Source organism: Microsporum canis, genomic scaffold (genome assembly GCF_000151145.1).
Source record: "Microsporum canis CBS 113480 supercont1.7 genomic scaffold, whole genome shotgun sequence".
Lineage (NCBI taxonomy): Eukaryota > Fungi > Ascomycota > Eurotiomycetes > Onygenales > Arthrodermataceae > Microsporum > Microsporum canis.
This window is the reverse complement of record NW_003299163.1, coordinates 1,206,776-1,234,101: the sequence shown is the minus strand read 5'-3', so window position 1 is coordinate 1,234,101 and position 27,326 is coordinate 1,206,776. Positions and strand designations below refer to the sequence as shown.

The following is a 27,326-nucleotide window of genomic DNA, read 5'->3' as shown; positions in this document are numbered from 1 at the left end:
TAGCATCAGTGAAGGCTTGTCCATATCCCGTACTTCCTGTGGGGTTTGGGGGTGACGACGACGTAACCCTGCTCAGCAAAGATTAGAGGATTCCATCGAGTGCTCCATTGATCGGTCCATGCTCCCTGGGGCCCCCCATGGACAAGGAATGTGAGAGGGTACTTTTCGTGCGGGTTGTAGTTGGAAGGTTTAATAACCCATGCATGAACGGGGTGGTCATTGGCGCCCTTCCACCAAGTTTCGCCGACCTGGGAGGGCGAGAGCCCAAAGGACGAACCGTTGTTTGTGGCCGAGGATATTTCTTTGGTTTCTCCTTGGTGTTTGGGCTCTACTATAGAGTATAAGCTGCTTTCCACAAGGCTGCTACTTGAGAGGAAAAGGCCCCTAGGAGTGGAAGCAACATCGACAACGGAGCCGGTAGAGGAGATGTTGAGTAAGTTGGCAGTAGTTAACGTCTTTGCGTCCCCCATTGGGACTTGGAAAACAAGGCCACGACCAGTATCTTCTACTTTGATTATGAGTGAAGAATCATCATGGGACCATGTCAATGAGCTGGGGCTACGATCCCATGCACCTGAGCCACTCTCATTGGCAAAAAGCTCAATAGGTTCTGATTCTTGGTCAAATACGCCCTTAGCTATGACTATTCTGTTCTTATCAGACTCATATCCATCTTCTCGCATGGCAAGGAAAGCTAGGGTATTGTTGACTGGGGATATGACTGGGGATGTTAAGGCCCCCTCAAGCGAAGCAGCCGTGACTACCTTTGCTTCCATGGGACTAATAGATTCCGTCAATGCCGCCAAAGGAATAGGACACACGTAGCAGACACATTTTGTGTGAAGAGCGTCGTTAAGAGAAGGATCTTTGCTGACGAATACGACTCCCTTGGGACAGATATCAAAATGATCGGATCCGCCAAAGGGCAGAATTGGCGATTCCACACGCGGTGGAAGATTGAAAAGCTTGAACACATTCCTCAAACCAGAGATGTTGTATTGGGGAGATTCAGCCCCAGAAAAAGGTGACTTATAAACAGTTCCAACCCATATAGTGTGCTTCTCATCCTGGGTATACTCGTCCCAGTGCCTCACGAAGAGAGAGGTGTAGATCTTGCCAGAGCTTACTGGCTTTTTCACGTTAGATGGGTTGAAGAGAGTTCCATCGAGGTTCGCCTTGCCGCTGACGGCAAAAGCAAAGTGATCATTGGATAATTTAACGGTCTTGAGATTCGACACAGTACCAGGAGTCACTCCAGCAACATAGGGTTTCGAATCACCCAAAACATCAGCAACCATAAAGCTCGTGTTTCCATTATTCTCTTCCTTCAACCACATCAATTGACTGTTATCAAGCCATTGTGGGGTTCCACTGTACGAATTAGTAAGGACTATAGTGTCCTTGGAGGCAAGGTCTAGGATGATAAGCTCTGTATGCGATGAATGGGACTCGAAGCTATATGTTGACTGCGTATACGCAATGAGAGTTCCTGCTGGGTTCGGGATACATGCTGAGCGGCGAGGAGCACTCAAAAGAACCCTAAAGAGAGAGTCAATATTCATAGTCTTAGAGAAATACAGGAGGCCTGGTCCCTACTCTGGATCAAATTTTGTCTTTCGTACCGTCATGATGCGGTGTGTAGGAGCCGTGTGGCTATTTTTTTAACGAGTTTTGAAAAGGTATTGAGTTGGATAACGCAATTAAGTCGACAATAAGCTGTAAGTTATCAATCCTAGCAATATCAGAAAAGAACTAAGGTGGAGAGAAGAGACACTGGATGTTCTTGATGCTCTTCGGCTTCTTATATAGCTAAGGGAACCTGGCTTACCCCCATCTGCGGGGAACCACGTGACCTATTGGCGGAGCAACCAAGCCAACATGCTTTTATGCTTTTATGCATAAAAAAGCCGATAGCGACGATGAAACAAGGCGAAATAATTATATGAAAATAGCAAGATTTATACATGCATGCATGTGTTTATTCTAAACGAAGTAACAGCCCGTGAAAGGGAGAAAAATGCATGGTACAGCAGCTCAGCAGGTATATTACACCCTACTCCTCGTCTTCTTCATCATCGTCCTCGTCCTCGTCCTCATCCATGCCCTCAGCAGCTGTTATTTTAAAGGTAGGGTCCTGGTCGACTCCTGCATAGCTGTCACTCATAAGATAGAGGGTTAGCTCATGCTCTCCAGGGCTGGGTACGATGTATTCCAGCTTCATCTCAAGTTTTCGGCCTACAGTTACCCTCTTGAGCGAGAGTAAGCTGTTTGTTTTTTCCTCACCAACCACGAGCCACCAATTCTCCATCTTCTTTGCAGGATAGAATGGAGCAGACACAGTGGTATCTGGTTCCTCGTCTTCATCCAGCTCGCGTTCGATCTTCACCTTAAGATAGGCTGGTTCCCCAGCAGTGATATTTTCTTTATCAAGGACAGTGAAATCGAGGTCAAGATTTGGGTACTTGTTATTGGTAAAAGCAGCGGCCTGGGCGAGCTGCTTGTTATCAAGGCCGAGCCGTTTTACAAGGGTATTGTAGTCCTTATTCTCAGATGGATCCATAGCCTCCATAAACTCGAAGATATCACGTATCCTAGCATAATTGTTAGCATTTTTATCCACTGTGATATGTGATATGTGCATGGGGACATACTTGAACTCGTTGGCAGCTTTGACAGCGTTTGGACCAAAGTGGGGGATCTGCATTAACGGACTGTCCCTGTCCCACATGGATTGAACAACCATCTGCGACATCTCCATGGCATTCATGGCGTTCAGGTGGCCCTTGGAGGGAAGAACATCGACACAGGCACTGAGGAGGGTAAGAACCTTTCCAACAATGATTTCTTGATCCTTTGCCAAGTCAATTGGCAGTTGAAGGCGTGAGAAATGTGCTTGTAGGAGAACAAAGGCTTTGAAATGTGGTGAATCAAAGGCTGGATCGGACATTTTGACAGGTACTCGATCATAAACACGGCGAAGGATGTAATCTTCATGTCGTCGTACTTGGATATTTTCAAACTCTGTGGCAGATGTGACGATTTCAAGCATTCCCTTGAGCTTGGTCCGTGGTGAGAGCGAAAGAAGGAAGGTCTGCATGGTAATAAAGGAGATGTTATAGTAGGCTCCAATCATGGCAGCGTTCAGTGGAGCAATATTATCATCCTCATCCATATCAATTATCTGTGCTTCTGCCAACTCTTTGAGCGTGTTTTCGACAAGCTCTGACAAGAATGTACTTAGCCCTTCATGGCTAACATCGCTCAATCCGTAATAACTAGGGTTGGCGAGAAGCCGTCGGTAGAAATACGAATAAGTCATCCAGTCGACAGCATCTTGGGTAGACGTGATCGTTTTCGTGCTGATTTCCGTCACAAACGCGTCGTGAAGGTAGAGTTGTAGATGGCTCTCCATTGGAAGCGCTTCGTTGAGGAATTTTTTGTAATATTCACGTTTAACAGCAGGGACCATTAGCACACCTTTGCCAATTCTATCTTCGCGAGGACGTGTAGCCTTGCCGAACATCTGAAGAATTTCGCTAATTGGGTAGTCGAGATATCGGTGTTCGCGGCCATCAAACAATTGAGTCCCCATGATAATAACGAGATGAGCTGTAAGGTCAAGCTCCCAGCACACATCCCGGGACGCAATCATGACCTGGAGGGCACCAATTTTGTAGAGGTGTGAAACAATGCGTTTATCACTTGTGTTTAGGGCTTCGTGGTAATAGCCAATGCCATGAGAAATTGATTCCGCCAATGCTTTCTCTTCGATCCTGTCGAGTAGAGGTGCTATCTCGTCGATATCAGCATGGAGGAAACGGTCTTCATTTTCGCTCGCAACGCAAGTAGTAAAGAGATCCAAGGCACTCGATCGCGCTTGCTTGCGACTTGGCACGAATATCATCGCAGGTTTGTCGGGGGATAGTTGAAGAATAGATAGGTAAGCAGGCTTTGCCATTGCAAGCATAAGCGATGGAAAATGAGGGATGGTGAAAGATTGAATATGTAGCTCCAGAGGAATAGGTCGAACGTGAGGACTGAAATTGAAAATGGTATGCTTCTTAGCTCCAAGCCATTCTCCAATATCACGGGCGTTTGCTAATGGCACGCTAAGGCCAACGATTCGTAGCTCTTGCTCTGTTTGAAGAGAAATGTAGTGCATTCGTGATACAATAACTTCATAAACGTATCCTCCTTGTCCGCCTAATATATTGAGGTCGTCTGCAATGAAGAGTTCAACTGCTTGGACATTCTTGCGTCTCTGCCATTGTCGGGAAATGACATCCCACTGAATAGGCGTCGCAAGGACAAGATCTGCCTGGTCGAGAATCTTGAGATCGGCTGTAGTCTCTCCTGTCAATTTCCGGATCGATTTACCTCCGGCAACATTAGCCAAGCGAGCAGTCCAATCCGCAAGTCGCTGATCAACAAGTTCCTGGAATGGCGCAATGTATACTGCCTTTCTTGAATCTTCCTTAGACCAGTGTCTCAGGATAGCAAATTCGGCGCATACTGTCTTCCCACTCCCTACAGGGGCACCAATGAACACATTATCGTCAGAGTCAAATAGTGCCTTGAATACTTGTGTCTGCACTTTGTTGAACTTTTGCCAGTCGGGATATAGGTCTTGGTAATCTGCCCGTCTCACAGCCTTCACCGGAACAGGCTGCATATCTAAGAGTGGAGTGTGCGGAGGGAATTTCTCGGGAAGGATCAATTTTTGGAAGGCAACGGCAACTTTGGTTTCGGAGTGTGTCCATCGGTCAGAAAGTAAAGTTATGAAGTAGTTGGGTGGCATGGGCTCAGTGATAGGAACTGTGAATTCTACCAAATGCTCGTTCATTTCTGACATCGCATACTCTTTCTTCAGGATGAACTGGTCATAGAAAAGAATATCTTCACCGTCACAATCTTCAACAATAATCCAAAAAGATTCCGCGTTTCCATGGAGGGAGTCATCCCAGGTGAAATTAGGTGTAATGGTCAACTCCACGCGAAGCATCGAACGTGTCATTGGCTGTACCTGAGCCTGTAGCTCGAGTCGAGGGAATTTTGACACAAGATCGCATACGATACGACCCGCCTTTGGAATACCTAGAAGCTCACCCATACGCGGTGGATCTAGGTCGAAATAGCTTGACCATGGAACATCAATCCGTTCGGCTTTCTGTAAGATATCCCGAGGGCAGGTTGGGAATTGGCGTAGCGGAGACATGGTTGGCCACATCCTCTTTTCAGCCATTTTACAGAGGTCAAGGGCTGTCTTTGCTACCGATGACCAGCCCTTTCGAAGTGTAATCTCAAAGATGGCACGGAGAATACGGCCAGCAGACTGAGTGACATACACCATATCCGCCATCAGGGCGAGCCCGTCTAACTTCAGACGAGAAATAAAAGCTTGCAACAACACGTTAATCTTGGCGTGGGGTTCCTCAATGCTCTCCTTGACTGGAATTGGGACTCTACTTAAGAGTTTCGCCAGTTCCAATTTCTCATCTTGGCGTACAGGAATATATTTGAATTCCTCACTCAAAGAGAAAATGCGGAAGAGATCGATGGTAGAAATCATAGGCTGCAGATGGTGATTATATGTGAGCATGGAACTATGGGAGATGTAATAATGTGAAGCAATGCGTCCGAGTTCAGTGGCCTGGAGTTTGCCGGTCTTCTTATCGTATTTAACGAGATTAGATTTTTCCAAGACCATAGCCGCAGAGTGAATCAGATCCACACGACGCTGCTCAAGGGAAGTGTCATGTTCATAATCGGCGCCAATGCTATAGAGTCCGGGGGAACGAAGCATTCTGACGAAAAGATAGGTATACCCAAGCCATTCCACACCTTCTTCACGGGACCGTACATTTCCAAGAACAATTTCAGCGTTGAGATTATCAGCAAGTTTGCTCATAAGTTGACTTTCAATGGGGAGTTGTTGGTTAAGCAGGGAGAGATAATACTGCAACTCTGTCTGGGTAGTGATGATAATGCCCTCTCCAAATGAATCGTACTGAGGTCTACCAGCTCGCCCGAGCATCTGAAGGACATCTTGCGGGCTAAGCTCAACCCAGCTACCTTTCTCGGGAGAGTAGACTTGTGTTCCCTTGATGATAACACAATGTGCCGGCAAATTAACACCCCAGGCAAGAGTAGCTGTACAAACAAGTACTTGCAAGCTACCATCGGCAAATAGATCTTCAACAGACGTTCGATCTGCCTTGCTCATTCCAGCGTGATGGATTCCGAATCCGTACGGCATCAGGTCTTTAAGTCCAGGATCATTAACTGAATCGGCTTCTTCCGCTAAGATGGCCCGACTGGCAGCGTCACTTCTTAAAATTTGCCCTATTGTTTCCATCTCCACAGCCTTATCTCTGATATATCTCGCGGTTTTAACGGTTTCCTTTCGTGAATGAACGAATATCAGCATTTGATTCTTGTTGGCACCTACTTGGTCAAGGACTTTCGTGTAGCAGATGTCGTTCATCGTTTTTAATTGTTTAATAGCCTTCTTATCCGTGACACCAATAAACTCCTGCTTCAATGGACAAGGCCTAAAAGTGCCGTCAAAATGAAATAAGCCATTGATAGGATCAACACGCAAGAAGCTGCCAACGTCACGATAATTAGGGAGAGTTGCACTAAGCCCAACAAGCCGGACGGGTTCGCCAGTCTGCTCTGTTTTTCGTATCGTCCTGCTCACAATACTCTCTAGTACAGGGCCACGCTCATCGTGAAGTAAATGGATTTCATCAATAATTACTAGCCTGACTAGTCGAGTATAGCTTGTGTCTGTGGCTTTTCTCGTAATGATATCCCATTTTTCCGGAGTGGTGACAATAAGTTGGGTATCTGCGATTTGCTGCTTGGTTAATTGACGATCACCGGTGAGTTCAGAGACTCGGATGCCATAGTGTTGAAGGCGCTTTCCAAAGTTCCCTACTTGTTCCTGAACCAATGCTTTTAATGGAGCTATGTAAATAATTTTAAAATCGTCAAGCATGATTTCACCGGTTTCTGGGTTTCTGTTTTTGCCAATTTCACGAAGCATTGTAAGCATAGCAACGTTCGTTTTGCCTGATCCAGTCGGGGCGCAAATAAGCATATTTCCATCGTTATTGAAAGCTGTAGGGAAACATTTTGACTGAATAAGATTCAGTTTATCAGTGTTGCCAAAACCAGGCCGTGACCAGTCCGGGAGCTCAGTAATCGGTATTCTCCGGATATCATCATCACGCTTGGGTTTTGGTGCGGGGACGTGGATCTCCTCATAGCCCTTGAATGTCCGCTTCGTGGAGCCCTGAGGAAGTTTGACATTGGGATTGGTCATCAGATGGTTGCCCTGATCAAACACCAAGTTCTCGAGGTTGATAACCTTTGATGGAGGTAGTCCACCAACGACGTTCCTTAGTTTAGCCTCAGCTTCGTCCGCCTTTATGGCCTCAGGAACGTCTACATCCATCAAATCTACTTTCAACTTTTTCCCAGGACGTTCTGAGGAGAGGTCCTGGGATTTGCCAGTGAGTTCATCTAGTAAATGCCGGTGTCCACTCTCTATCATTTGGCTTTCGATAAGATGCCTAGCATCAGTATCTTCAGCTTCCCTTCTCCACTTTGTCGTCCACACGATTCTATCGCGATTGAGCACCAGGGTTCCAACAAGCTCCGGATGGTCATAGTCGAACAGTTCCATCAAGTCATTTTCAACATCTCGCAATGCCTTTGGTGTACCATCCTCTGACTGTTCACTCATCAGGGCAAAAGCTTCCTGGGCCTTCTCATGCTGTACATGGGCGTCGGAGTATATACTTCCGATTTGTCGTTGTAGCCAGTATGCATCAATCTCACGAGCGGGTACAATCTTACTGCTCCCTTCGGATTTTTCAGCGACGGCTCCAGCTCCCGCATCAAGGATCATGTCTTCGTCCCCCATGCCCAGCATATCCTCAGGTGTACGTCGGGCATCTTCACTCGCCGTTGGCCCCTCTCCGTCAGACATATCTTCACCCTCACTGGTCTCTCCCTCATCTCTTACCTCAGTATCGGGCCGTATTTCGTCTTCATCTTCATCGGATTCATCGAATACAACAGCAACACCCTGGCGCTCGTCTAGCTCAGCACTCTCTTGCCCTTCTGCACCAGCTCCGTTCGTTTCATCATCATCTTGGGCATCGTAGTCTGTAATTTTCTTCCCCAGGTTTACCAGTTCGTTAAACTCTTTTGGTCCCATTGAAACACCCAACAAGTCGTCCACTTCTTTTTTCTTATCAAAATCTTTCATGTTCTCATCTTTCAAGAGCTCTAGTATAGCATCTGCCGCACTCCGAATAACGTCATGTGGAACATCGCCAAGATGATTCGCCGTCGTGGTCAATATCAAATCATATGTAGCTCTGGTTGCAGCTGTTCGTGGCCGGTATTTAAGACCTTCGATCAGGGCATCTGCGGCGGACAGAATCCCAACACCTCGAAGTTGTGCCTGCTCCCCTCGTTTTCTTTTGCGCTGCTCCCTTTTCAAGACATCAGCACCCTCTCTTATACCTCCACGCTCAATATCTTTTGGTGCAGATGCCTTCTTCTGCTTCATTTCTGGGCGCATCGCGTGAGCGCCCATGTCCTTGATGCTAAGGCGGCCCGCCAGGGACTCTGGATCACCGGTAACTTCATCAGCACGGCGAGTAACGAATCGACGATCCGCCTGGAGGACCAGGTTGGACATCGCCGAGTACTTGTACTGCGCGACATTATTTGGGTCCGCCATCTTGGGGTAATTTGGGGGGTCAACAGTCCTGTCTGAAGCTTTGGTTCTGCTCGTTTAAAACGCTGAATGGATACCCTCAAAGCATCAACCTAAAATTAAAAGAATATAACCTCAATCCATCTGTTGAGAAAAGAAACCCCGTGAAAGAGCAACGAAGATTGAAATATTGAAAGTTGCTCTCAAGCTTGCAAAATTTCTGGTTAAACCGCGTCAAAAGCTCAAAATCTTACATAAACATGATAAACCCCCAAAGCAGACTAGCGCGATGCCTTCTATCACGTGATATAACTGTGTCTAAACGGTAAATGTAAGTGACCAAAAGTTATCAACAGGAGAAACCAGCCAATTTAATACTTTCAACAGACAATGAGACTTCCAAGTGCTCGTGGACGTGTAGCAAGACATGCATTTTATCTTGGAAACTCAATTTCCCCGCAAATGCCTATATCTTGGGAGGCAAAGAGAGCATACCCAATACAATGGCGCGGTGCCAAAACAAAGTCAGCGGCGAGACTTACAGATCTTGCTCAGGGGCCCCTAGGATCCAAACCATTAGCCCCATTTATTGGTGATGCACCACAGTATCCTACTGTGGTCCAGGGGGCCAAATATAATATGCAAAAGTTTCAAAACTGTGTGCTTCTCACTCGAGTTGGGAACTTTTATGAGGTAGGTTCCTTTACACTCTACCAAATATATGATGCATGAATTCGCCTGCGATAGATACTAAATACCTTTGTAGCTTTATCTCCATCAAGCTGAGGAGTACGCCAGTTTGCTAAATTTAAAACTGGCTTATAAAAAAACGGCTGGTGGCGCAGTTCCCATGGCCGGCTTTCCCTACTTTCAATTAGATCGATTTCTCAAGGTCCTAGTTCAGGAGATGAAGAAAAACGTGGCTATTAGCGAAGAATTTGCCAATGATGCCGCTGCGAAAGCAATGTCTGGAGGGCTAATGTTCGATCGCAGAGTTGCTCGTATAGTCACCCCCGGCACATTGATTGATGAGAAATTTATTGACCAATGCCAAAACAATTACCTTCTTGCTATACATGTCAATCCCAGCTTTGTCACTGATCAGCATGATACAGATGATGGTGTAACTCGAGGACAGTTCCGTTGCCTTCCTGAATCAGAATCTATCGGGCTTGCGTGGCTGGATATATCAACTGGAGATTTTCTGACCCAGAATACTAGCCCTCAGATGCTCCCATCAGCAATCACACGTATAGCAGCTCGCGAAATCTTAGTTGATCAATCAGTTGGCGAATCAATACGGGCAGAGCTCGAAGCTTTGGTGGCCCACGAACACCAACCAATAACCTACTTCCAATGCCCTAAAATTATGCGGCCATTATCAGAATGGAACTCTTGTTTCGATTCACCAATACCTACAAAAGCTGCTTCTATGTTCACTCCACAGGAGGAATCAGCTTGCAAGATGATCTTAGAATATGTTAAGAAGCAAATGAAAAATACTGATGTGAGGCTCCAGCCACCTCGCCGAAAATTAACTGAGGACTTTATGTCTATTGACCGGAATAGTTTGAGGGGACTTGAAATTCTGGAAACGGCGAGGGATGGTTTTGGCAAAGGAAGCCTGCTGCATGCAGTACGGCGAACATCAACTAGCAGTGGCGCTCGACTATTGAGAGAAAGACTAAGTACGTCGCCTAATTATAAGCATGCATATTCTCCTCCTCTAACTTATCCATATAGCCTCGCCATCTGCCTCGTTAGGTGTTATCAATGAGCGCCTAGACCTAGTCTCTCTTCTAATAGAAGATGATGAGTTGCGGGATAATATCATGAGGTCATTAAAACGCAGCTATGATACCCAACGTCTCATCCAGAAATTCTCTCTGGGAAGGGGCTTACCAGACGACCTTATATGCCTTTCCAGAGCTATAAATGCTTCGAGCAGTATTAAGTCAATCTTGAAACAAAAATTTACAGACACTGAATCATTAGTTAGAGACCAACCTACTTCTAGCCCCCATAAAAGCATGCTGCCATTACTGCATCGCTTCAATTTAGAAGGTCTAGAGGACCTATCACAGCGAATACAAGATTCAATTGACGAAGAGAGGCTATTACAGCAGCAGCGCGTGGAGGAGAATGCGGCAGCTGATGATTCGGCTCTTGCTCATGACGTGCTGTTAAGTGAAGGTTTACCTGCGGACCTCGAAGCTATGCCAAAGAGAGTTAAAGACTCAAAAACAGATGGGCCGAAAGGAACGAACGAGCCTGATACACCGAGTGACATCACTTGGATTATGCGCCGGGATGCTAGCAAAACTTTACGAAACCTACATGAGACGCTTGAAAGCCTTTACTGCGAGAAGACTAAGCTAACCAAAGAGCTACAACTAACTTTAGACACTCCTCACCTAAGTCTAAAATGGACCCCCGGCCTTGGACATATTGTTCATATCAAAGGGGCCAAAGCAATGAAAAGCTCACTTGATAGCCTGGGAGTAACGCGTACCGTTTCCTCATCGAAATCTACACGCTCATTTTATTTAGCTTCCTGGACTCAACTAGGTGCCAAACTGGAAAATATGAAGCAACAAATTAGAGCTGAGGAACAAAATATATTCAAGGCGTTGCGACATGCAGTGATTTTGAATCTGGTCAAACTCCGCCGCAACGCAGGTGTTTTAGACGAACTTGATGTGGCATGTTCCTTTGCAACTCTAGCTAAGGAGCAAGGGATGGTTCGGCCAATTGTGAACAATGGATTGAACCATAAGATAATAGGTGGCAGACACCCTACTGTTAAGCTTGGGGTCGAAGAACAAGGCCGCCCATTCGTCAGTAATGACTGTTTTGTGGGAGATAAGGAGCGAATTTTACTTATCACTGGGCCCAACATGGCTGGAAAAAGTACATTTCTTCGGCAAAACGCTCTCATAACAATTCTTGCACAAGTCGGCTCCTACGTTCCGGCAGAATACGCCGAAATAGGGCTCGTGGATAAGATATTCAGTCGTATCGGGGCAGCTGACGATTTGTTTCGCGATCAATCGACATTTATGGTTGAAATGTTAGAAACTGCCTCAATCCTAAAGCATGCCACCCCTCGCTCTTTCGTGATAATGGATGAGGTCGGCAGAGGAACAACTCCAGAAGACGGAACAGCCGTGGGATTCGCATGCCTACATCATCTTCATAATGAGAATAAATCCCGCACTTTGTTTGCGACTCATTTCCATGTGCTGGCTGATATGACAGCAGATTTTGAACATCTTGGCCGATATTGCACTGACCTGAAGGAGGATTCTTCTGGTGGTTTCTCATACATCCACAAGCTAAAACCTGGGGTCAACCGGCAGTCTCACGCACTAAAGGTTGCCCAACTTGCTGGCTTACCACCAAGTGTGATTGAGGTTGCCAACGGCATGATTCAGAAAATGACAGCTACTGGAACAGAGCTTGGACATCGAGTGCAAGACAATTATCGCAAGGCGGCCCGTTCTTCGTCTTAACAATGTACTAATTCTTCCATCTAATCCCCTATACCTTCGATTTACCCCTTCTTTTGGATGTCTTCTCACTACTTTGATTTACCCTTGATACCCAACCTTTAGTCAAATTCATGTAATATAGTTACTTACGCTTACTATTACGTTGCCCTGCACAGGAGACCGTAAAGAATATTACACAAATATATATATATATATTGATACTTGCGGGCTATCTTTAAGGTAAGAGCTGTTGAATAGTAAGTTGGTTAGGAGCAGGCTACTACAGCTTAGCCACTATCCTGGACGAGCGAGCATCCACCTCCACGACGACCCCATCTTCTAGACCAACGAGCTCACAGTCGTCACTGTCGATACCATTCACATATTGGACAACAACAAAATCTATCCTCTGTCTCCCTATAACAACCATGGGTGCATGCCATGTTCCAGCTGCGTAGGTCACAGCCTGACCGGGCTTAACAATGAAAGCTTGTAACTTGGTAAGATCTGGAGGATCATGTATTGAAGTCTTCGAATCTACCAGGCCGGCCATCGATGGCGCAACAATTATCAGAAAGAAAATATCGTCGAACCCCGCGAGTCGGCTTGAAGAATGGTCCCGGCTTTCGCTGCTTGATAGCGGTATAAATGTCTGGGAGGTGTAAGGATGTCTTTCGAGGTGTTTGACATCAAACAGTCCCGACAAATTCTGATTCCATAGTCCAGAAAATGCTTTAGGAGAAGCAGAGGAAGAAGGAGATAAGGATAGAGAGCCGCGCAATTCCCGTGGGAAGCATGAAAACATACTCATGCGAGCTGAGCCTTTCTTTGTACTTGCTCCGTATGATTCAGTTATGGGTGATATCGGGCTCCATTTCACAGCAGAGCCTTGATTAGCAGATTCGGCCGTACAATATTGAGAGCTAAGGCCGGCGAGAGTGTTTGGTGAGGCGTTCAGTGTTTTTGGCAATGGTGTTTCAATTGCCGTTCCAAAGGGCCTAAAGCTTTCTGGGTTAAAAGGCAAAGCACGTACTCTAACTGTTGGAGTAGAAAGGAGCGGCGAAGCCATCATAGGAATAGAAGTATATGATAAAACGAGGGTTTAACGGTGGTTGGTGTGTTTTTGATTCTTCATAAATTCAGCTCTTTTGCTTCGTAGTCTGGCTCTTCCCTTATCGATAGACTTTACATTTCAACCGAGGTTAAAATAAGAATGGTTATGCTTAGTCATTGCCGCCAGAGTCCGAGCTTATTCTTCCTACTCTCTGTACTATGTACGATATAAATATTTAATTCAACTACAATTCGCCTTTGCATTTGTTCGTGTAACGACAGTTCATGTTTCAACGGGGCCAACTTGGCCAGCCAAGAAATCGAAATATAACTGTACGGTGTAGTTTAACCATTTTATCGAGCCCTTTTCCGCTAATCTCAGCAAAGTAATATAACAAATATTCCCCGCCCTCTCAGCCCCAAATAGCTAATCGTAGTAGCCAAGTCACCAGGTTTCATATTTCATCGACCAAAGGAAACTCGATGTTGTGAATATTTTCTGTGGAAAAAGGAAAATATTTGCCAAGCCTGTATGTGTTGCTGACTCAGCTCTAGTTAAGGTTTGACCAATGAGAGAGAAGTTGCTTTGACCCAATCAAAGAAGTTTAAAAGCGTAACAGAATAATAGTACGAGCGCTATTAATATTTCTACCATAAATACAAAGAGTCTTTGATGGCTTTGGACTGAACTCTTGTGGATCAAACGAGAGCGAAGCAGCCTGAAGAGTAAGACGAAGAGTGTGTCATATGCGAGAGCAAATATATACTAGAACTCTCCCCGCACTCCCACTGGGCCGAGGACGGCTAGGTTACGCAACTACATAACCTACACCAAGCCTTAGTTGATCAAGTACTGTACAAGTACCGCTTCGCCATGCTTCACTACATAAACAGTGACATGGTAACGAAAAGGTACCTTTGCAGGGCAGAGAAGATGTATACGTCCCGTATTATAGGCTTCTCAGTCCCCGCACGAGACCGCTGTTTCACGCTTTTGTGTCCAAGTTGGCAAAGCGGCAAGCTCCGACCAGCTATAAGAGAGCTGGTTTTCTTTACAATGGCCTTCTTCTCGCTCATTAATTCGGATATGCCATGGTGTAAGAGCAGGAAGTCTTTTTATCACAGTATATCAAGCTAACAAGGAATCTTCAATCATGGGATCCGACAATAAGCCTGGTGAGCTTTCTTCTTCAGCCCTGCTCCGCATATACTAATACAACTCTTAGATGCTTGCCGTTACAATGAGGTGCCAGTTTATACTACCTCTAATGGCTGTCCGGTATATTATCCACCGACTACCAGCAAGGAGAATGCATGGCTAATGGGCAGTATAGGTCATGGACCCGGAGTCTTCACAGAGGATCGGTGAGAATGGCCCGCTTCTACTGCAGGACTTCCATCTCATCGACCTATTGGCGCATTTTGACCGCGAACGTATCCCTGAGCGGGTTGTCCATGCCAAGGGTGCCGGAGCGTATGGTGAATTTGAGGTAACGGATGATATCTCTGACATTGTGAGGCCACCTAGATCCATTCCACCAACAGGTTATACACTAACAAGTACGCTGTCAGACTATAATCGATATGCTCAAAGGCGTAGGCAAGAAGACGAAGTTGCTCACTCGCTTCTCTACTGTTGGTGGAGAGAAAGGCTCTGCTGACAGCGCTCGAGACCCTCGCGGGTTTGCTATCAAATTCTACACTGAAGAAGGGAACCTAGACTGGGTCTTCAACAATACACCCATTTTCTTCCTGCGTGACCCCGCTAAGTTCCCTATCTTCATCCATACCCAGAAACGCAATCCGCAAACAAACCTCAAAGATCCAGATATGTTCTGGGACTATCTTTCCACGCATCAAGAGTCTGCTCACCAAATTATGCACCTATTTTCGGACCGCGGCACACCCTACTCCTACCGCCACATGAACGGCTACTCTGGCCATACGTATAAATGGATAACCCCTGATGGGGGCTTCAACTACGTCCAAATCCATCTCAAGACGGACCAGGGCATCAAAAACTTCACCAATGAGGAGGCTACCCGAATGTCGGCTGAGAACCCTGGTGGCATACTGAAGACCTATTCAACGCTATAAAGACTGGACCAAAATCCATCCCTGGACATGTTATGTACAGGTCCTCTCGCCAGCAGACGCTGAGAAATTCCGCTGGAATATCTTTGACCTTACCAAGGTCTGGCCGCATGGCGAAGTCCCCCTCCGCCGCGTTGGTCGTCTCACTCTCAACAGAAACCCAGAAAACTACTTTGCCGAGATGGAACAGGCCGCCTTCTCACCTTCCCACGTTGTACCGGGTGTCGAGCCCTCCGCTGATCCGGTGCTACAGTCCCGTCTGTTCTCTTACCCAGATACTCACCGCCACCGTCTAGGTACAAATTACACTCAGATACCCGTGAACTGCCCCTTGAAGGCATACACACCGTACCAAAGAGATGGCCACATGTCAGTAGACGGCAATCATGGTGCAAATCCCAACTACCCATCCAGCTTTAGAAAGGTAGCATTCCGGCCGGTTCGTGCTAGCCAAGAGCATGAGAAGTGGGCTGGTGCCGTGCTTTCAAAGCAACTGCCCGTCACTGACGAAGATTTTGTACAGCCCGGTAGACTCTGGGAAGTCATGGGCAAAGATAAAGGGCAACAAGATAATTTTATAGGGAACGTAGCTGGCCATTTGGCGGGAGCGAATGAAAAAGTCAGGAGAGCGACCTACGGGATGTTCCGTAGGGTCAACAAAGACCTTGGTGCAAGGATAGAGAAAGCCACAGAAAAGGAGGTTTCAGCTAAACCGCATCCGCGTCTCTAGATGTTATTGAATAAACTTTCTCCTTTTTGTTCCTAACTCAGGCATTTTATGATCGTCACAGAATTAAGAGACAGCTAACAGCTTGATAACAATCGAAATTTCTACTAGTGAGTGTGGTAATAAAAATGATTAAAAAAATATTTATATGGGGCAAACCGGGATCGAACCGGTGACCTTCTGATCAACTAGGTGAAAACCTTGTTCCTGAAGTTTGTTCTTCAGTCAAACGCGCTCCCAACTACGCCATTGCCCCAATCGTATGATGTAGTCGCTGCTTCCTTTGTTATGATGGGGCTTAATGCTTGCTTGTGGTCCACCGCGTTGGAGTTTCGTACAGCAGCTACGGCCATGGTCAACACAGGTTATGGCAGATAAGCCAGTTGGAGTACGGAAGATGGTCATGGAGTAATCATAATTATCCATATTATATCCCACACTCTCTTTAAAACCAGACTCTTAAGGTATTTAACCACGTATTTATCTCGTGATTATATAGCTAACCCCTATATCTATGTAGTCTAGGTAAACATGCCACCACAGTCGTCTGTGGCCATCCACCTGGAGCCCGCAGAATGGGTGCTGATAGAGCTTCTACTCGATTACCGGGCCAGCCTGCCATACGACAGTGCCCAGGGTCTCCAAATCCGGTTCGTTGGCAAACACGTTCGTTATAAATTGCTCGGGCAAACATGGAATGAAATCGAGGTCTCGATTAATATGTGCCCCCTTCAGTTTCGGTCAGAACTCAAGGCGCTCTACTTCAGGGACCAAGAGAAATACACAAAGCGAGCAGAAAGCCTCAGAGCCATACCTAATATTGGGATAATAAAATATCCCATAAAATTGATGATACCGCCTTACAGGGTGGTCTATCAAGTTACAATCTTTGGGCTCGACATTTGCTTCACCGATTCCAGAGCAGCAGGTTGGTTTAATCCGATTATTTTTAGTCCGGAAACCGGCCGGGTCGTCACCGATGCCGTAACTGATGCCTTCAACCGCGATGCCACAATCGATTCCCTAGCCTATAATGTCGTTACCCAGGAGATAGAGGACTCCACCGGTTATGGACTTCATGATCTCAAGAATGGTATCATCAGAACACCGATTCATGAAGGAATCGTTTTAAAGAAAGACCCCTTCTGTTTCTTCCGCCTAATTCGGGAAGCGTGTACTACAGGGTATCGAATATCTCATAATATGGTGGTGTTGATGAAAAACACATCCGTTCTGCGGTGCATTACTAAAGGAAAAGCCCTCCATAAATTCAGCATAGACAATCTAAGGGCCGAAATAATGGAGATAATAAACGGCGCAGATCCCGGGAGAGGTCTGTCGCTGATCCACATGTCACTTTTATATCCAGTGATATTTGTGTATCCGCGTGTAACTCCCCGCCTGTGGCAAATACACTCTCCCCGCCTAGGCTATCAATTTGGCAGGTGGAAATCGAACTCTTCTCTTGTCTATAGTACGGTCGACTGTCTTCTGGCTGACCCAATACACCGCAAGAGTAACATGGGGAAATACCTTCTTTGGATTGATACCGAGAACCTGTGGTTGCTTGCAGTATTTTCTCATTTTGGGCAGCTAAGAACAAACATCGGTACCGTCAAAAGAGATGAAGGAATTGTTGAAACTATTGCTAACGAAGCAAGGGCATTCCACCCCGAGACAGCAATATCCGATCTTTTGCGAGACTGTCTGAAAAACATGAACGACATTCATTCATACGTGGAAGAACCGGACTTCAGCAGTTTAAAGCGTAGCGACATTGGCTTGGCTTTGAGGTACTGGGGTATCACATGGAGGTTTCAGGTTTTATACGCGATGTTGGCAGATATCGCGCATATTGCATTTGACAGAGAGTCATTGACCGACGTGCTGCTGCGCTACGACAGGTTCTTGGGGTATATCTTTCATAACAAACTAGAGTATGCGCTCTTCCTAGACCCCATTCTCACAAGGCAGGATATTGAAGACATGTTCGACCTCAGGAAGAGGTCATGCCTCAACGCGCTGGTTTATGAAGCCGTCGTTAGCTGGCAACTCGATAATCCTCGCGGTTCGAGACAGGAGGTCATCGAATGGGTCAGTCACATGATACTCACACGAACTGGCCCTCGGGTGGGATCACGTGATCACACAATGGTCCTGGACGCTTTTTCCGGTCCATTATCAAGGCGAGATGACACTCAACCTCCTCCAGCAAAAAGAATAAAAAGATGAACATGAAAAAAAAAGGGAATTATTAACTAATGCAATAGTCAAATGGGGCAAACCGGGATCGAACCGGTGACCTTCTGATCAACTAGGCGGATAATACCTTGTTCCTGAAGTTTTCTTCAGTCAAACGCGCTCCCAACTACGCCATTGCCCCTGTGATGGAGTGGATCGGCCGGCTGGGCCGTTAAGGGGGGTAACTTGTATGTCCGTGAGAGGTATGGCTGTCGTTCCTTGCTATCATGCTATTTGTTGCAGTTGGATGTCTTATAGTATTAGACACAGCGTATTGATAAGGTAGATACACGTATTCATTACCATTAACAGATTGCCATGACTCTATTAGTATTCTATGAGAAGAGAGAAATGGAGGCGTTTGAATCCACCCAGAGCAAACAAACAGTGTATTAATCCAAACAAGAGAACAAAAGGCCAAAAGCCACACAAAATTAAAACCTTGCTAACAATTGGTCATACCAATCAACGAATCGCCTAGGTGTCCTCTTTACTCACTTGTCCAAATTAGAAGGGGGATTCACACAAGACGCAGAAGCGGGGTGGTTCGGCGTCTGCCAGCCCGGGGATTGGGAGAAGGTAAGGACAAAAAGGAGAAACACAACTCATAGAATGTATCGAAAGGTGTTTGTACAAAGAATAGTGGGAAATAAAGGGTAAAAGAATTCTTCAAAGGGAAAACAAGTCTTTTCATGTGCGCTGTTTTTTTTTTGTAGTCGTTGGCGTCCCTTCGCAATCCATAATCGTCGATTTGGGTTCGAATCCCATTTTTCACGTCATAGTAAAAAGAGTAGAGGTAGAATAAGATAGGAAGAGTGGGTCGGATGCGACCACATCAGGAGCGGCCATACTTGGTCTTGCCAAAGGTGAAGGGGACGTAACGATATTTAATCATGTGTTGTATTTGTCGTCGCACTAGGGTTTGGCGCCACGTTAGATTATTGGACGATAAATACAAGTGGAGGAAGGGCAATATACGTACTCGTCAAGCAGAACAGAATCAACCAGTATACGACCAAGATTGGCCAGAAAACTGGGATATTGAACACCTGGGACCAGGTGCAGCAGAAAGCAAGGGTGATAGCCACAGTCGCAGAATGCCAAAACTTGAATTCCGGAAGTCTTCGGATAAAAGGACGGAACTCCTCATCTTTGTTGACGGGGAGAGAAGCAGAAGCGTCTCCTTCCTCTAACCCGCTATCCTGGGTAAGAGAAGGATCGAATTTTGGTTGGAGGAATGCGAGGAAGAGGTTGAGTAGGTAGATTCCCAGGGTATAGGCGACTGTCGCAAAGGTCAGTTAGCCTTAGTCCTACGGTCAGAGAGTATCATGGGAAATGGCATACCAATATACCAGCCCTGCGCGAGCACTATTCGGAGAAAGAAAAGCAATAGCATGACGCCGGTTCCTATCCAGCGGTACATGGTATATGGGGTCGACGCATCGAGATATGCTTGGTATTGCTATTAAGCACATCGCACCCTAGTTAGCTACAAGCAAGGCGCATGTATAGCCATAGCGAGGGCTGCGTCACTCACTCTTCTCAACCTTGAGGTATGCGCGGAAACCGCTGTAAAGGGGCTGTTCTCTGGCTCCGGGCGATCCATGTCGAAGGAGGGATAAAAATTCGGGGATAAGATAGATAGCGCTGTCTGTATATTGAGATGATACTGCCTGCGTCTGCGTCTGTATCTGAGGGTGTAAAAGCTGGAAAAGGTGACAACTTGGCTAATGTCGATGGTGTTTGATAGGTTTAATATTAATATTGGCTTCTTTATGATAACTTTGGAAACAAGCCACAATGCACGGTCCAACAAAAAAGAGATAACGAGGCTGACACTTGCGCTAGTCCCAAAATAGCAAGTTGACGTAAGCAGTCTTTAGAAACCAATCACGTGATATTCTTCGGCTTGTCGCGGCTTTTTCTTTTCTTTGCCTCGGCGCTAGTTTGACGCGGGCAAGAAAGGAACAAAACATCGTCAAAGAACATCAACATCTTACCAGCATCAACCCTAGAGCTGTTGTTTCGTTCCTTGATATCAATTGCTTTATATACATCTCACATCATGTTCGCCAGACGCTGCTCAAGACTTGTGGCCTCGCAGACTGCCCGGCCTCTGCAATCGTACATCTCCCGCTTCTACGCTACTGGATCCCCAGCTTATGAGTATATCTTGACATCTACTCCTAAGCCTGGAGTCGGATTAAGTACGACCAATTATCCCTGATATAGCTCTTGTGTAGACGTTTCTGATCATCCGTAGTCACCCTTAACCGTCCAAAGGCCCTCAATGCCTTATGCAGCCCTCTCTTCAAGGAGCTCAACGAGGCTCTCACCAAGTATGACGAGGATAAGAGTGTCGGGGCTATAATCATCACCGGTAGTGAGAAGGCATTCGCAGGTATGCATAAAGCATCGATAATAAAGGCGCTGATGGATATAACCCTCTAACGTCTTACTAGCCGGTGCCGATATCAAGGAAATGGCCCCTCTAACCTTCTCCTCCGCTTACAGTGACAACTTCATTGCTTCCTGGTCACATCTTGCCAACAATATCAGAACACCAGTCATCGCTGCCGTCTCCGGATATGCTCTTGGAGGTGGGTGCGAGCTCGCTATGATGTGTGATATGATCTACTGCACCGATAAGGCCACCTTTGGCCAGCCAGAGATCAAGCTTGGCACCATTCCTGGAGCCGGTGGTTCCCAGCGTCTGACCAAGCTTGTCGGCAAGAGCAAGGCAATGGAACTCATTTTGACAGGAAACACCTTCAGCGGTAAGGAGGCTGGAGAATGGGGAGTGGCCGCAAAGGTCGTTGAGGGTGGTAAGGATGAGCTGATGGAGGCTACACTTGAGACAGCTAGCAAGATCGCTAGCTATAGCCGTGTAGCCGTTGTTGCGGCTAAGGAGGTAGTGAACAAGAGCCAGGAGCTCTCGTTGAGAGAAGGTGTTGATTTCGAAAGAAGATTGTTCCATGGGCTATTTGGAAGCAAGGACCAGAAGATTGGTAAGTATATCATCCAAGTTTGATTTGTTCAGAAGCTAACTTGAAGTAAATAGGGATGGCTGCTTTTGCTGAGAAGAAGAAGCCCGAGTGGTCGCACGAGTAATTTATGTACCAAAATATATTCTAGAATACGTTTATTCCACGGTTTTACAGAACATCCAAATACATATCCCACCACCAGCATTCATCTCATAAGCGCGGAGCAAACATCTTAGCACTTCATTCCATTCAAGAACTATTAATATATTACCATAAACTACTGTATTTTTTATTAATTCTTTTCTTTTTCATTATACCTTGAACTTTCCCTATTTTCCTTGGATTAAATATCAAATATCAAAATCCATGGAGCATCTCGTTGATACCATCAGCTATTACTCGCTGAACTTGGAAGCCTTCTTGCTAACATCACCCATAGCTCCCTTTACTTTCTCACCAAGGGAACCAAGAACGCCGCCTTGAGATATAAGTCAGCAATCATTCGACCAGGAACATGTCAACGAACCGAACAAACTTACCTGTCTCTTGGTGTTCTGGTGGATTAGCACTACCAGCATGGCTTCCGTAGCCCTGGTTTCCGTAGCTCTGGCCTCCATAGCCCTGATCACCGTATCCCTGATTCTTGCCACTCAGCCCAGACATACCCTCGCCAGGGTCATCAGTGGCCCTAGAGCTCTGGTATTGGCCCTGAGATGAAGCACTCGGGTAAGCCCCGGTGGCTTCCTCATTATGCATACCGCCCATTCCCTCTCCGGAAGTACGAGAGGTGTCCTCGACGCCTTTCATACCTTGTCCACCCTGCAGGTTACGGGAGCCTGAGGAGCCCATGCCACCAGCCTCAACCTGGTCGTCCAGGTGGGTGCGCTGAGCGTACTTCTTGGATTCCCATCTCTGGGCCTGAGAATTGGGATCAGTGGCCAACATATCTTCATTGATCTCTTCGGAAAAGTCTTGACCTCCCTGGGCAGCGCTACGGGTAGTGCGCTGGGAACGGCGCTGGGAAGTGGTCCAGTTGTCTCCAATTCCAGACATGGTGACTGTAGCTCGTTGTTTGCGTGTTCTTGGTAGATCTGTGGTCAGGTTTTCTGGTATAAGATGGTTGATAGGAGGACAATCTGGTTGTATCTAGGTGATATTTATATGCTACTGCATCTAACATTCGCCTCAGCGCAGAAACAAATCGAATAGCTATGATATCATAAAGCCTGTGTTTGATCAAAGAATGGCCAATTGAACATCCGTTGGAGATATATAACCGGCTTAATGTCTCATACGACACTTACTATGTAGGGCCAGCTCGTTCTATAGAATCATGTCCATGAAATGTGGATTTGTGGCAAGCTGTTAGCTACCAGTGATGATATAGATCCAGACCGTTTTCCTGGCTCATAGTGCGTAAGATGAACTTACATGGCTCAAAGTACCTTTGCTAAGTCTATTTCTTTATTATTTGTAAGAAATGGTACATATTGAGAATGGTTGGTTGTACTCTTGCCACTGTGTTGAAGGCAGCTTCATCGGCAGTTCTCCGTATATAACTAGTTGACAAGACAAGAGACGACTAAAAATATTGTATTATACTGTCGGGGAGCCGTCATCATAGTGCCTTTAGTTGCTCCATAAGATATGTCCCAAACTGTTGTAATCGCTTTTTCACTCTAAATACGAGATATGGAGTTCCAATCACCAAAGTAGCCATTCGGCGAGCCACCTTGCAAGTAACTCTCGTAAGCAAGTTGTATAGATTGACTCTTATTGCCTATCAGAGTGATGAAAGTGACCATTAAGAAGAGACATTTCTCCCGTGCGGCGATTATCTCCCGAAGATGTACCGAGTCTTATTTCTATTCTCGTGATAATTGGCTTCATATGTGATATAGGCCGTTGTTGAAGTAGAGATGGGAACCAGTCCGGGGATCATCAAGTAGGAGGAATCTGCATTCTCATGCCGTATATATGACGAGTGATGGTTGATTACGACAAGGATGGCTCAATATCTACCACAATAATACTCAGCGGGGTCTCTTGACTTCAAAGCCAATAGGAAGATGGCTTCTGTAACTACTTGGTCTCGCGAAGGATTCAGCGAATGTATAAGGCTCATATTTTCTACACCAGCCCTCCCTCTCATCAGCACATCGCATCGAAGGGAAGCAACACCTTTACTGACACCTTTCGCATAACCGATAACTCTTTACCACTCTTTATAACCCAGTCTTATTCTACACCATAAAATGGCTTCCTACCTTATCACTGGGACTTCGAGAGGCATTGGCCTTGCTCTAGTCGGCGATCTTGTTGCTAAGCCTGCCTCAGAGGTGTCTGTCATCTTCGCAGCTGCACGTACAGAGACGGATGCCTTGAAGGCGTTGATTGCAAAATCTGCTGGCCGCATCGAATTTGTTCCAATTGATGTGACGTCCGAGGACAAGGTGAAGAAGGCAGTGGAGCAAGTTGAAACATCCCTTGGAGACAAGGGCTTGGATGTTCTTATCAACAATGCGGGTGTTATTGATTACGCTCCCAAAGGCATCGAGACCATGTGAGTTATTTGTGAACGTGGTATTCAAAAGGTAAATCTGGGTAGCTGATGAGTCTATAACAGGACTGACCTGGACGCGACATTGAAGATCAATGTGACTGGTACTCACCTTGTGACCAGTGCTTTTCTCCCATTGCTGAGGCGAGGCACCCTAAAGAAGGTCTTTACCATGTGAGTGCCCCTAGAAACCTTTGTCGCCCGGACAATAACCGATACCATACAGGTCTACGACCATGGGCTCTTTTGAGATGACATCGAAGTTCCAGGTTGCTCCGACCCCTGCCTATAAAATCTCAAAGGCGGCTCTTAACATGCTCACTGTGCAATACGCCCTGTCCCTTGAGGGCGAAGGCTTCACTGTTGTTGCCATCTCCCCCGGAGTAAGTAATTCCGGACAAAACTCCATTTAGCAATGCTAACAGGCATATAGTGGGTGAAGACCGATCTAGGTAGTGAATACGCCAATTTGACTGTCAGTCAAAGTTCCCCTGCCGTGCTGGACATCGTTTCCAACGTTAGCAAGGCGGACAATGGGAAGTTCTTGAATGTCTTGGTTCCTGGTTGGGAGAATTATGACGGGCCAGACCCGTATAACGGAGCTCAGCTACCTTGGTAGATAGAGCATATGACCTTAGGTATATTGAAGGCAATGGGAGCTAGTGATGGGATGTATGTAGAGCGTGCCTATGCCGTTGAAGGGTATCCAATTATATTGCTTTCACTGGCATCAACTGATCCTTTAGTATATATTGTCCTAAATGTAGCCGTATTCTAAAAGGTTCATAGCCGTTGGTCTCCTTTCTGGAATTGTATCTAAAGCAAGATACACGGTCTCAATATCTTTCTTCGGGGTGCCGTAGTCAAGTAATTTTACCACCCAGTGGTCCAACTCTGTCCTTGTTTCGTCTTTTATCGGTAGTAGTTTTCGAGAAACCGGGTCGGAAGTATAATAATCGACGGATTGAAGATCAAACTCTTGCACCATGAGAGCCCGGGTAGCGTTTTCCTTGTCAGCCAAGGTTCCTTCTACCTTTAGAGAATCAAACATCCCGGGTTTGTCAAAATTGGCAAGCGCTTGGAGGAGATGAAGGTACTTGATAAGTCAATGCTAATACATGTAGAAAAATGATTCAAGGACATTACCACAATACCCCAGGACCATATATCTGTCGCAGAAGTCCAGGGTTTGTTGAAGTACACCTCAGGGCTTCTGTATGAGATGGACGATATGGTACCCTGAGAGGGAGGTTGAACTGGTCACCAGTTAGGTCTGGATATCAAAGAGTAGGTATGGTAGTGTTACCCATCCCAAGATCGGCAATTTTGGTCACGAGTATTTCACCAGATCCTGGTTTCTCATTGTTAAATCCGTTAATAAGGATGTTCTCCATCTTCAAGTCTGGGCCAGGACGTCAGCATATGCTCCTAGCAGTAGCTGTGGTAAAACGAACCGGTATGGACAAGATTCATTTGGTGTATAGTCCCAAGTCCGATAGCAATAGATCTCATGACAGACCTGATCTCCTCCAAGATGAGTGGGCGCCGTAATCGTGCGTCCCAAAGTGACTTTTCAAAAGGTTCCAGCACCATCATACAAGAAGCCTGTAGGTCTGTAGGTGCTGGTATCAAATCAACCATTCGCCGAATGTATGCAGACTTTTGGAACTTCTTCTGCATCTCCAGCTCCTTTGTAAAATTAGGCCAACCAAGGCCATCTTCGTCATCTGGCTGCTTGATAACATACTGATCCAATGCATCACTATCTTTTGACGCACTCCAGATATGACAGCGCTTGCCCCTGCGTTGGATTAGGGGATGATGTAGGGTATATGTCTCTCCACGTTTGCCTATGAGCTTCATCCCTTGGAATAAAACCCGGAGAGATCTAGACATGTCACTATAAGCAATAACCAAGGCCTTTCTATAAGAAATTAGGTCACTTCAGCATCATGTTAAGAACTGAACCAGCTTTACATATAGATTTCCATGCCAAGACGAGAAAGGCCACCGCTGCTTATGTAACTCTCCCTTTCTGTGGTCTTGGCATTAATCGGCCTGATGGAACCTTACGGTACCATACAGTAAAAACTAGTAGAAACGTGTCTGGAGTGTAATTACCATAACGTCAAGTGATACGCCCCTGAACTGATATCTCCCAACAATTATGGACACCACTACGTATGAATCACGAAAAACCCGTCAATAATCATTCTCTTTCGATGGCTGAAGCTAGTATTGGGGGGCAACTTATTCCCTGGTATCGAAAACCGCGCACCAGACAGCTGAGAATGCTGATTCGGTCAATTCCGCACAAGACAGAAGGCACAACGAATGGCGCCGTTATCATACTCTATATTTCCACCACTGAGCACTGCAGTACAGTTTCTACACGTCCTCGGTCTCAAAACCTGTCCAAAACGTGGTAAATCGCGAGGCTTCTCCTGTTCTCTGCCTCCAACCCTTCCGGTTTCCACTAGTTTTGAAATGATTGCCGATCCAAGACTACCAAAGGACTCTATTAGAGGGAGTATGGCCTTTTGGTTCACAAACAGCGTGAGGTTCTTCGATATGGCATCAGCAAGGATATTTCGGAGAACCTGGTCATGCGATGGCACTGAGGTCATCACTTCCTCGACTATATGTAGAAAAGCCGGCGAGTCCCAGTTGGCATTTACCCAACGGGTGAATTTCTCTGCAGCAAGGGATTTCAAGGGCGTGATTCCGAATTTATCGGCAGCTATATAAACTTGGACGTTATTTGAGGCAGCAGCATTTGCTGTCGTGCCTTCGACCTTCGAATATGAGCTGTTGGTTGCGGTTCGGGTATTTGCCTTTGTGTCTGTGCTCTCCAACTGCACTATATGGCCTGTCTCTTCGTAGTCTTGCAGGTATATGAAAGACAGGACTCGTTCGATGGTCTCAAGATCATCGTCAGGCAGATCGATGGTCCTCGCAGTGGCTTCCTTTCTACCATATAAGTGACTTTATCTGTGCAAGGGAGATGCCTTTGACTAACCTTGAAGTCACCGCTGAGAGCACCCTTAAAGAAATGCGATTGGGTGCATACTATCGCCCGGTGGACTTTGAAAGTGAAGTCTTCACAGGTTATCTCCATATCCGAATAGCTGCCCTGCAGAAGCAAGTCTCTCATCGTCTGCCCAAAAGCTGACGGTGACGTCATGGCGAAGGCTGTACTCAAGAGGGATCAAAACAACATCCAGCGTCGTGAAAATAGCAAAAGTAGCCAACCTTTCGCCGTCTCACTGATATCTAATGTATCATATTATATCAAAGGCGAGCTCACCGCACTTGTTAGCTAATATCTTAGCTAATCCATCTTGCGTCGATCTTCTTGAAGGATGCGGCTGTTTAGTTACCCCACAGCGATTAACACGAGATGGCATCCAGGCAGAAGTCAGACGTTGGAGAACAGGAG

The 27,326-nt window shown here is 46.2% G+C and overlaps 12 protein-coding genes and 2 non-coding genes across 14 annotated transcripts in view; 5 read left to right on the top strand and 9 right to left on the bottom strand.

Moving 5' to 3' along the window:
- Nucleotides 1-1,628, bottom strand: part of MCYG_07650 (oligopeptidase family protein) — a gene marked incomplete at both ends in the record, with an annotated part of 2,266 nt that extends 638 nt beyond the window's left edge. The window contains 2 exons of the mRNA XM_002843821.1: nt 34-1,539; nt 1,597-1,628. Of these exons, the coding sequence (XP_002843867.1) occupies nt 34-1,539; nt 1,597-1,628 (1,538 nt within the window). The remainder of the gene's footprint in view (nt 1-33; nt 1,540-1,596) is intronic.
- A 425-nt stretch (nt 1,629-2,053) lies between these two features.
- MCYG_07649 (pre-mRNA splicing factor) lies at nt 2,054-8,758 on the bottom strand (the record flags this gene model as incomplete). Its single annotated transcript, XM_002843820.1, has 1 exon — nt 2,054-8,758. One exon carries the CDS (start codon nt 8,756-8,758, stop codon nt 2,054-2,056), a length of 6,705 nt encoding a protein of 2,234 aa, XP_002843866.1.
- A 438-nt stretch (nt 8,759-9,196) lies between these two features.
- On the top strand, nt 9,197-12,246 carry MCYG_07648 (MutS2 protein; the record flags this gene model as incomplete). The annotated part of the gene is made up of 3 exons (XM_002843819.1): nt 9,197-9,427; nt 9,501-10,422; nt 10,478-12,246. The coding sequence occupies 3 exons, from the start codon at nt 9,197-9,199 to the stop codon at nt 12,244-12,246; spliced, it is 2,922 nt and encodes a 973-aa protein (XP_002843865.1).
- Nucleotides 12,247-12,505: 259 nt separating this feature from the next.
- On the bottom strand, nt 12,506-13,565 carry MCYG_07647 (ureidoglycolate hydrolase; the record flags this gene model as incomplete). The annotated part of the gene is made up of 2 exons (XM_002843818.1): nt 12,506-13,223; nt 13,528-13,565. The coding sequence occupies 2 exons, from the start codon at nt 13,563-13,565 to the stop codon at nt 12,506-12,508; spliced, it is 756 nt and encodes a 251-aa protein (XP_002843864.1).
- Nucleotides 13,566-14,615: 1,050 nt separating this feature from the next.
- On the top strand, nt 14,616-16,102 carry MCYG_07646 (catalase; the record flags this gene model as incomplete). The annotated part of the gene is made up of 3 exons (XM_002843817.1): nt 14,616-14,792; nt 14,851-15,343; nt 15,378-16,102. 3 exons carry the CDS (start codon nt 14,616-14,618, stop codon nt 16,100-16,102), a joined length of 1,395 nt encoding a protein of 464 aa, XP_002843863.1.
- Nucleotides 16,103-16,248: 146 nt separating this feature from the next.
- Nucleotides 16,249-16,355, bottom strand: MCYG_10576. Its single transcript has one exon. It is a non-coding gene; the product is annotated as a tRNA-Phe (tRNA).
- A 275-nt stretch (nt 16,356-16,630) lies between these two features.
- On the top strand, nt 16,631-18,331 carry MCYG_07645 (uncharacterized protein; the record flags this gene model as incomplete). The annotated part of the gene is made up of 1 exon (XM_002843816.1): nt 16,631-18,331. The coding sequence occupies one exon, from the start codon at nt 16,631-16,633 to the stop codon at nt 18,329-18,331; it is 1,701 nt and encodes a 566-aa protein (XP_002843862.1).
- A 43-nt stretch (nt 18,332-18,374) lies between these two features.
- Nucleotides 18,375-18,482, bottom strand: MCYG_10575. Its single transcript has one exon. It is a non-coding gene; the product is annotated as a tRNA-Phe (tRNA).
- A 693-nt stretch (nt 18,483-19,175) lies between these two features.
- MCYG_07644 (RER1) lies at nt 19,176-19,946 on the bottom strand (the record flags this gene model as incomplete). Its single annotated transcript, XM_002843815.1, has 4 exons — nt 19,176-19,255; nt 19,323-19,622; nt 19,685-19,802; nt 19,878-19,946. The coding sequence occupies 4 exons, from the start codon at nt 19,944-19,946 to the stop codon at nt 19,176-19,178; spliced, it is 567 nt and encodes a 188-aa protein (XP_002843861.1).
- Nucleotides 19,947-20,405: 459 nt separating this feature from the next.
- MCYG_07643 (enoyl-CoA hydratase) lies at nt 20,406-21,451 on the top strand (the record flags this gene model as incomplete). Its single annotated transcript, XM_002843814.1, has 4 exons — nt 20,406-20,547; nt 20,604-20,741; nt 20,803-21,348; nt 21,402-21,451. 4 exons carry the CDS (start codon nt 20,406-20,408, stop codon nt 21,449-21,451), a joined length of 876 nt encoding a protein of 291 aa, XP_002843860.1.
- A 271-nt stretch (nt 21,452-21,722) lies between these two features.
- On the bottom strand, nt 21,723-22,393 carry MCYG_07642 (uncharacterized protein; the record flags this gene model as incomplete). The annotated part of the gene is made up of 2 exons (XM_002843813.1): nt 21,723-21,805; nt 21,867-22,393. 2 exons carry the CDS (start codon nt 22,378-22,380, stop codon nt 21,723-21,725), a joined length of 597 nt encoding a protein of 198 aa, XP_002843859.1.
- A 1,189-nt stretch (nt 22,394-23,582) lies between these two features.
- On the top strand, nt 23,583-24,506 carry MCYG_07641 (dehydrogenase; the record flags this gene model as incomplete). Its single annotated transcript, XM_002843812.1, has 4 exons — nt 23,583-23,890; nt 23,954-24,061; nt 24,114-24,270; nt 24,321-24,506. 4 exons carry the CDS (start codon nt 23,583-23,585, stop codon nt 24,504-24,506), a joined length of 759 nt encoding a protein of 252 aa, XP_002843858.1.
- Nucleotides 24,507-24,644: 138 nt separating this feature from the next.
- Nucleotides 24,645-25,783, bottom strand: MCYG_07640 (conserved hypothetical protein; the record flags this gene model as incomplete). Its single annotated transcript, XM_002843811.1, has 3 exons — nt 24,645-24,983; nt 25,126-25,160; nt 25,342-25,783. 3 exons carry the CDS (start codon nt 25,781-25,783, stop codon nt 24,645-24,647), a joined length of 816 nt encoding a protein of 271 aa, XP_002843857.1.
- Nucleotides 25,784-26,190: 407 nt separating this feature from the next.
- MCYG_07639 (conserved hypothetical protein) lies at nt 26,191-27,071 on the bottom strand (the record flags this gene model as incomplete). The annotated part of the gene is made up of 2 exons (XM_002843810.1): nt 26,191-26,853; nt 26,907-27,071. The coding sequence occupies 2 exons, from the start codon at nt 27,069-27,071 to the stop codon at nt 26,191-26,193; spliced, it is 828 nt and encodes a 275-aa protein (XP_002843856.1).
- Nucleotides 27,072-27,326: the final 255 nt, after the last annotated feature.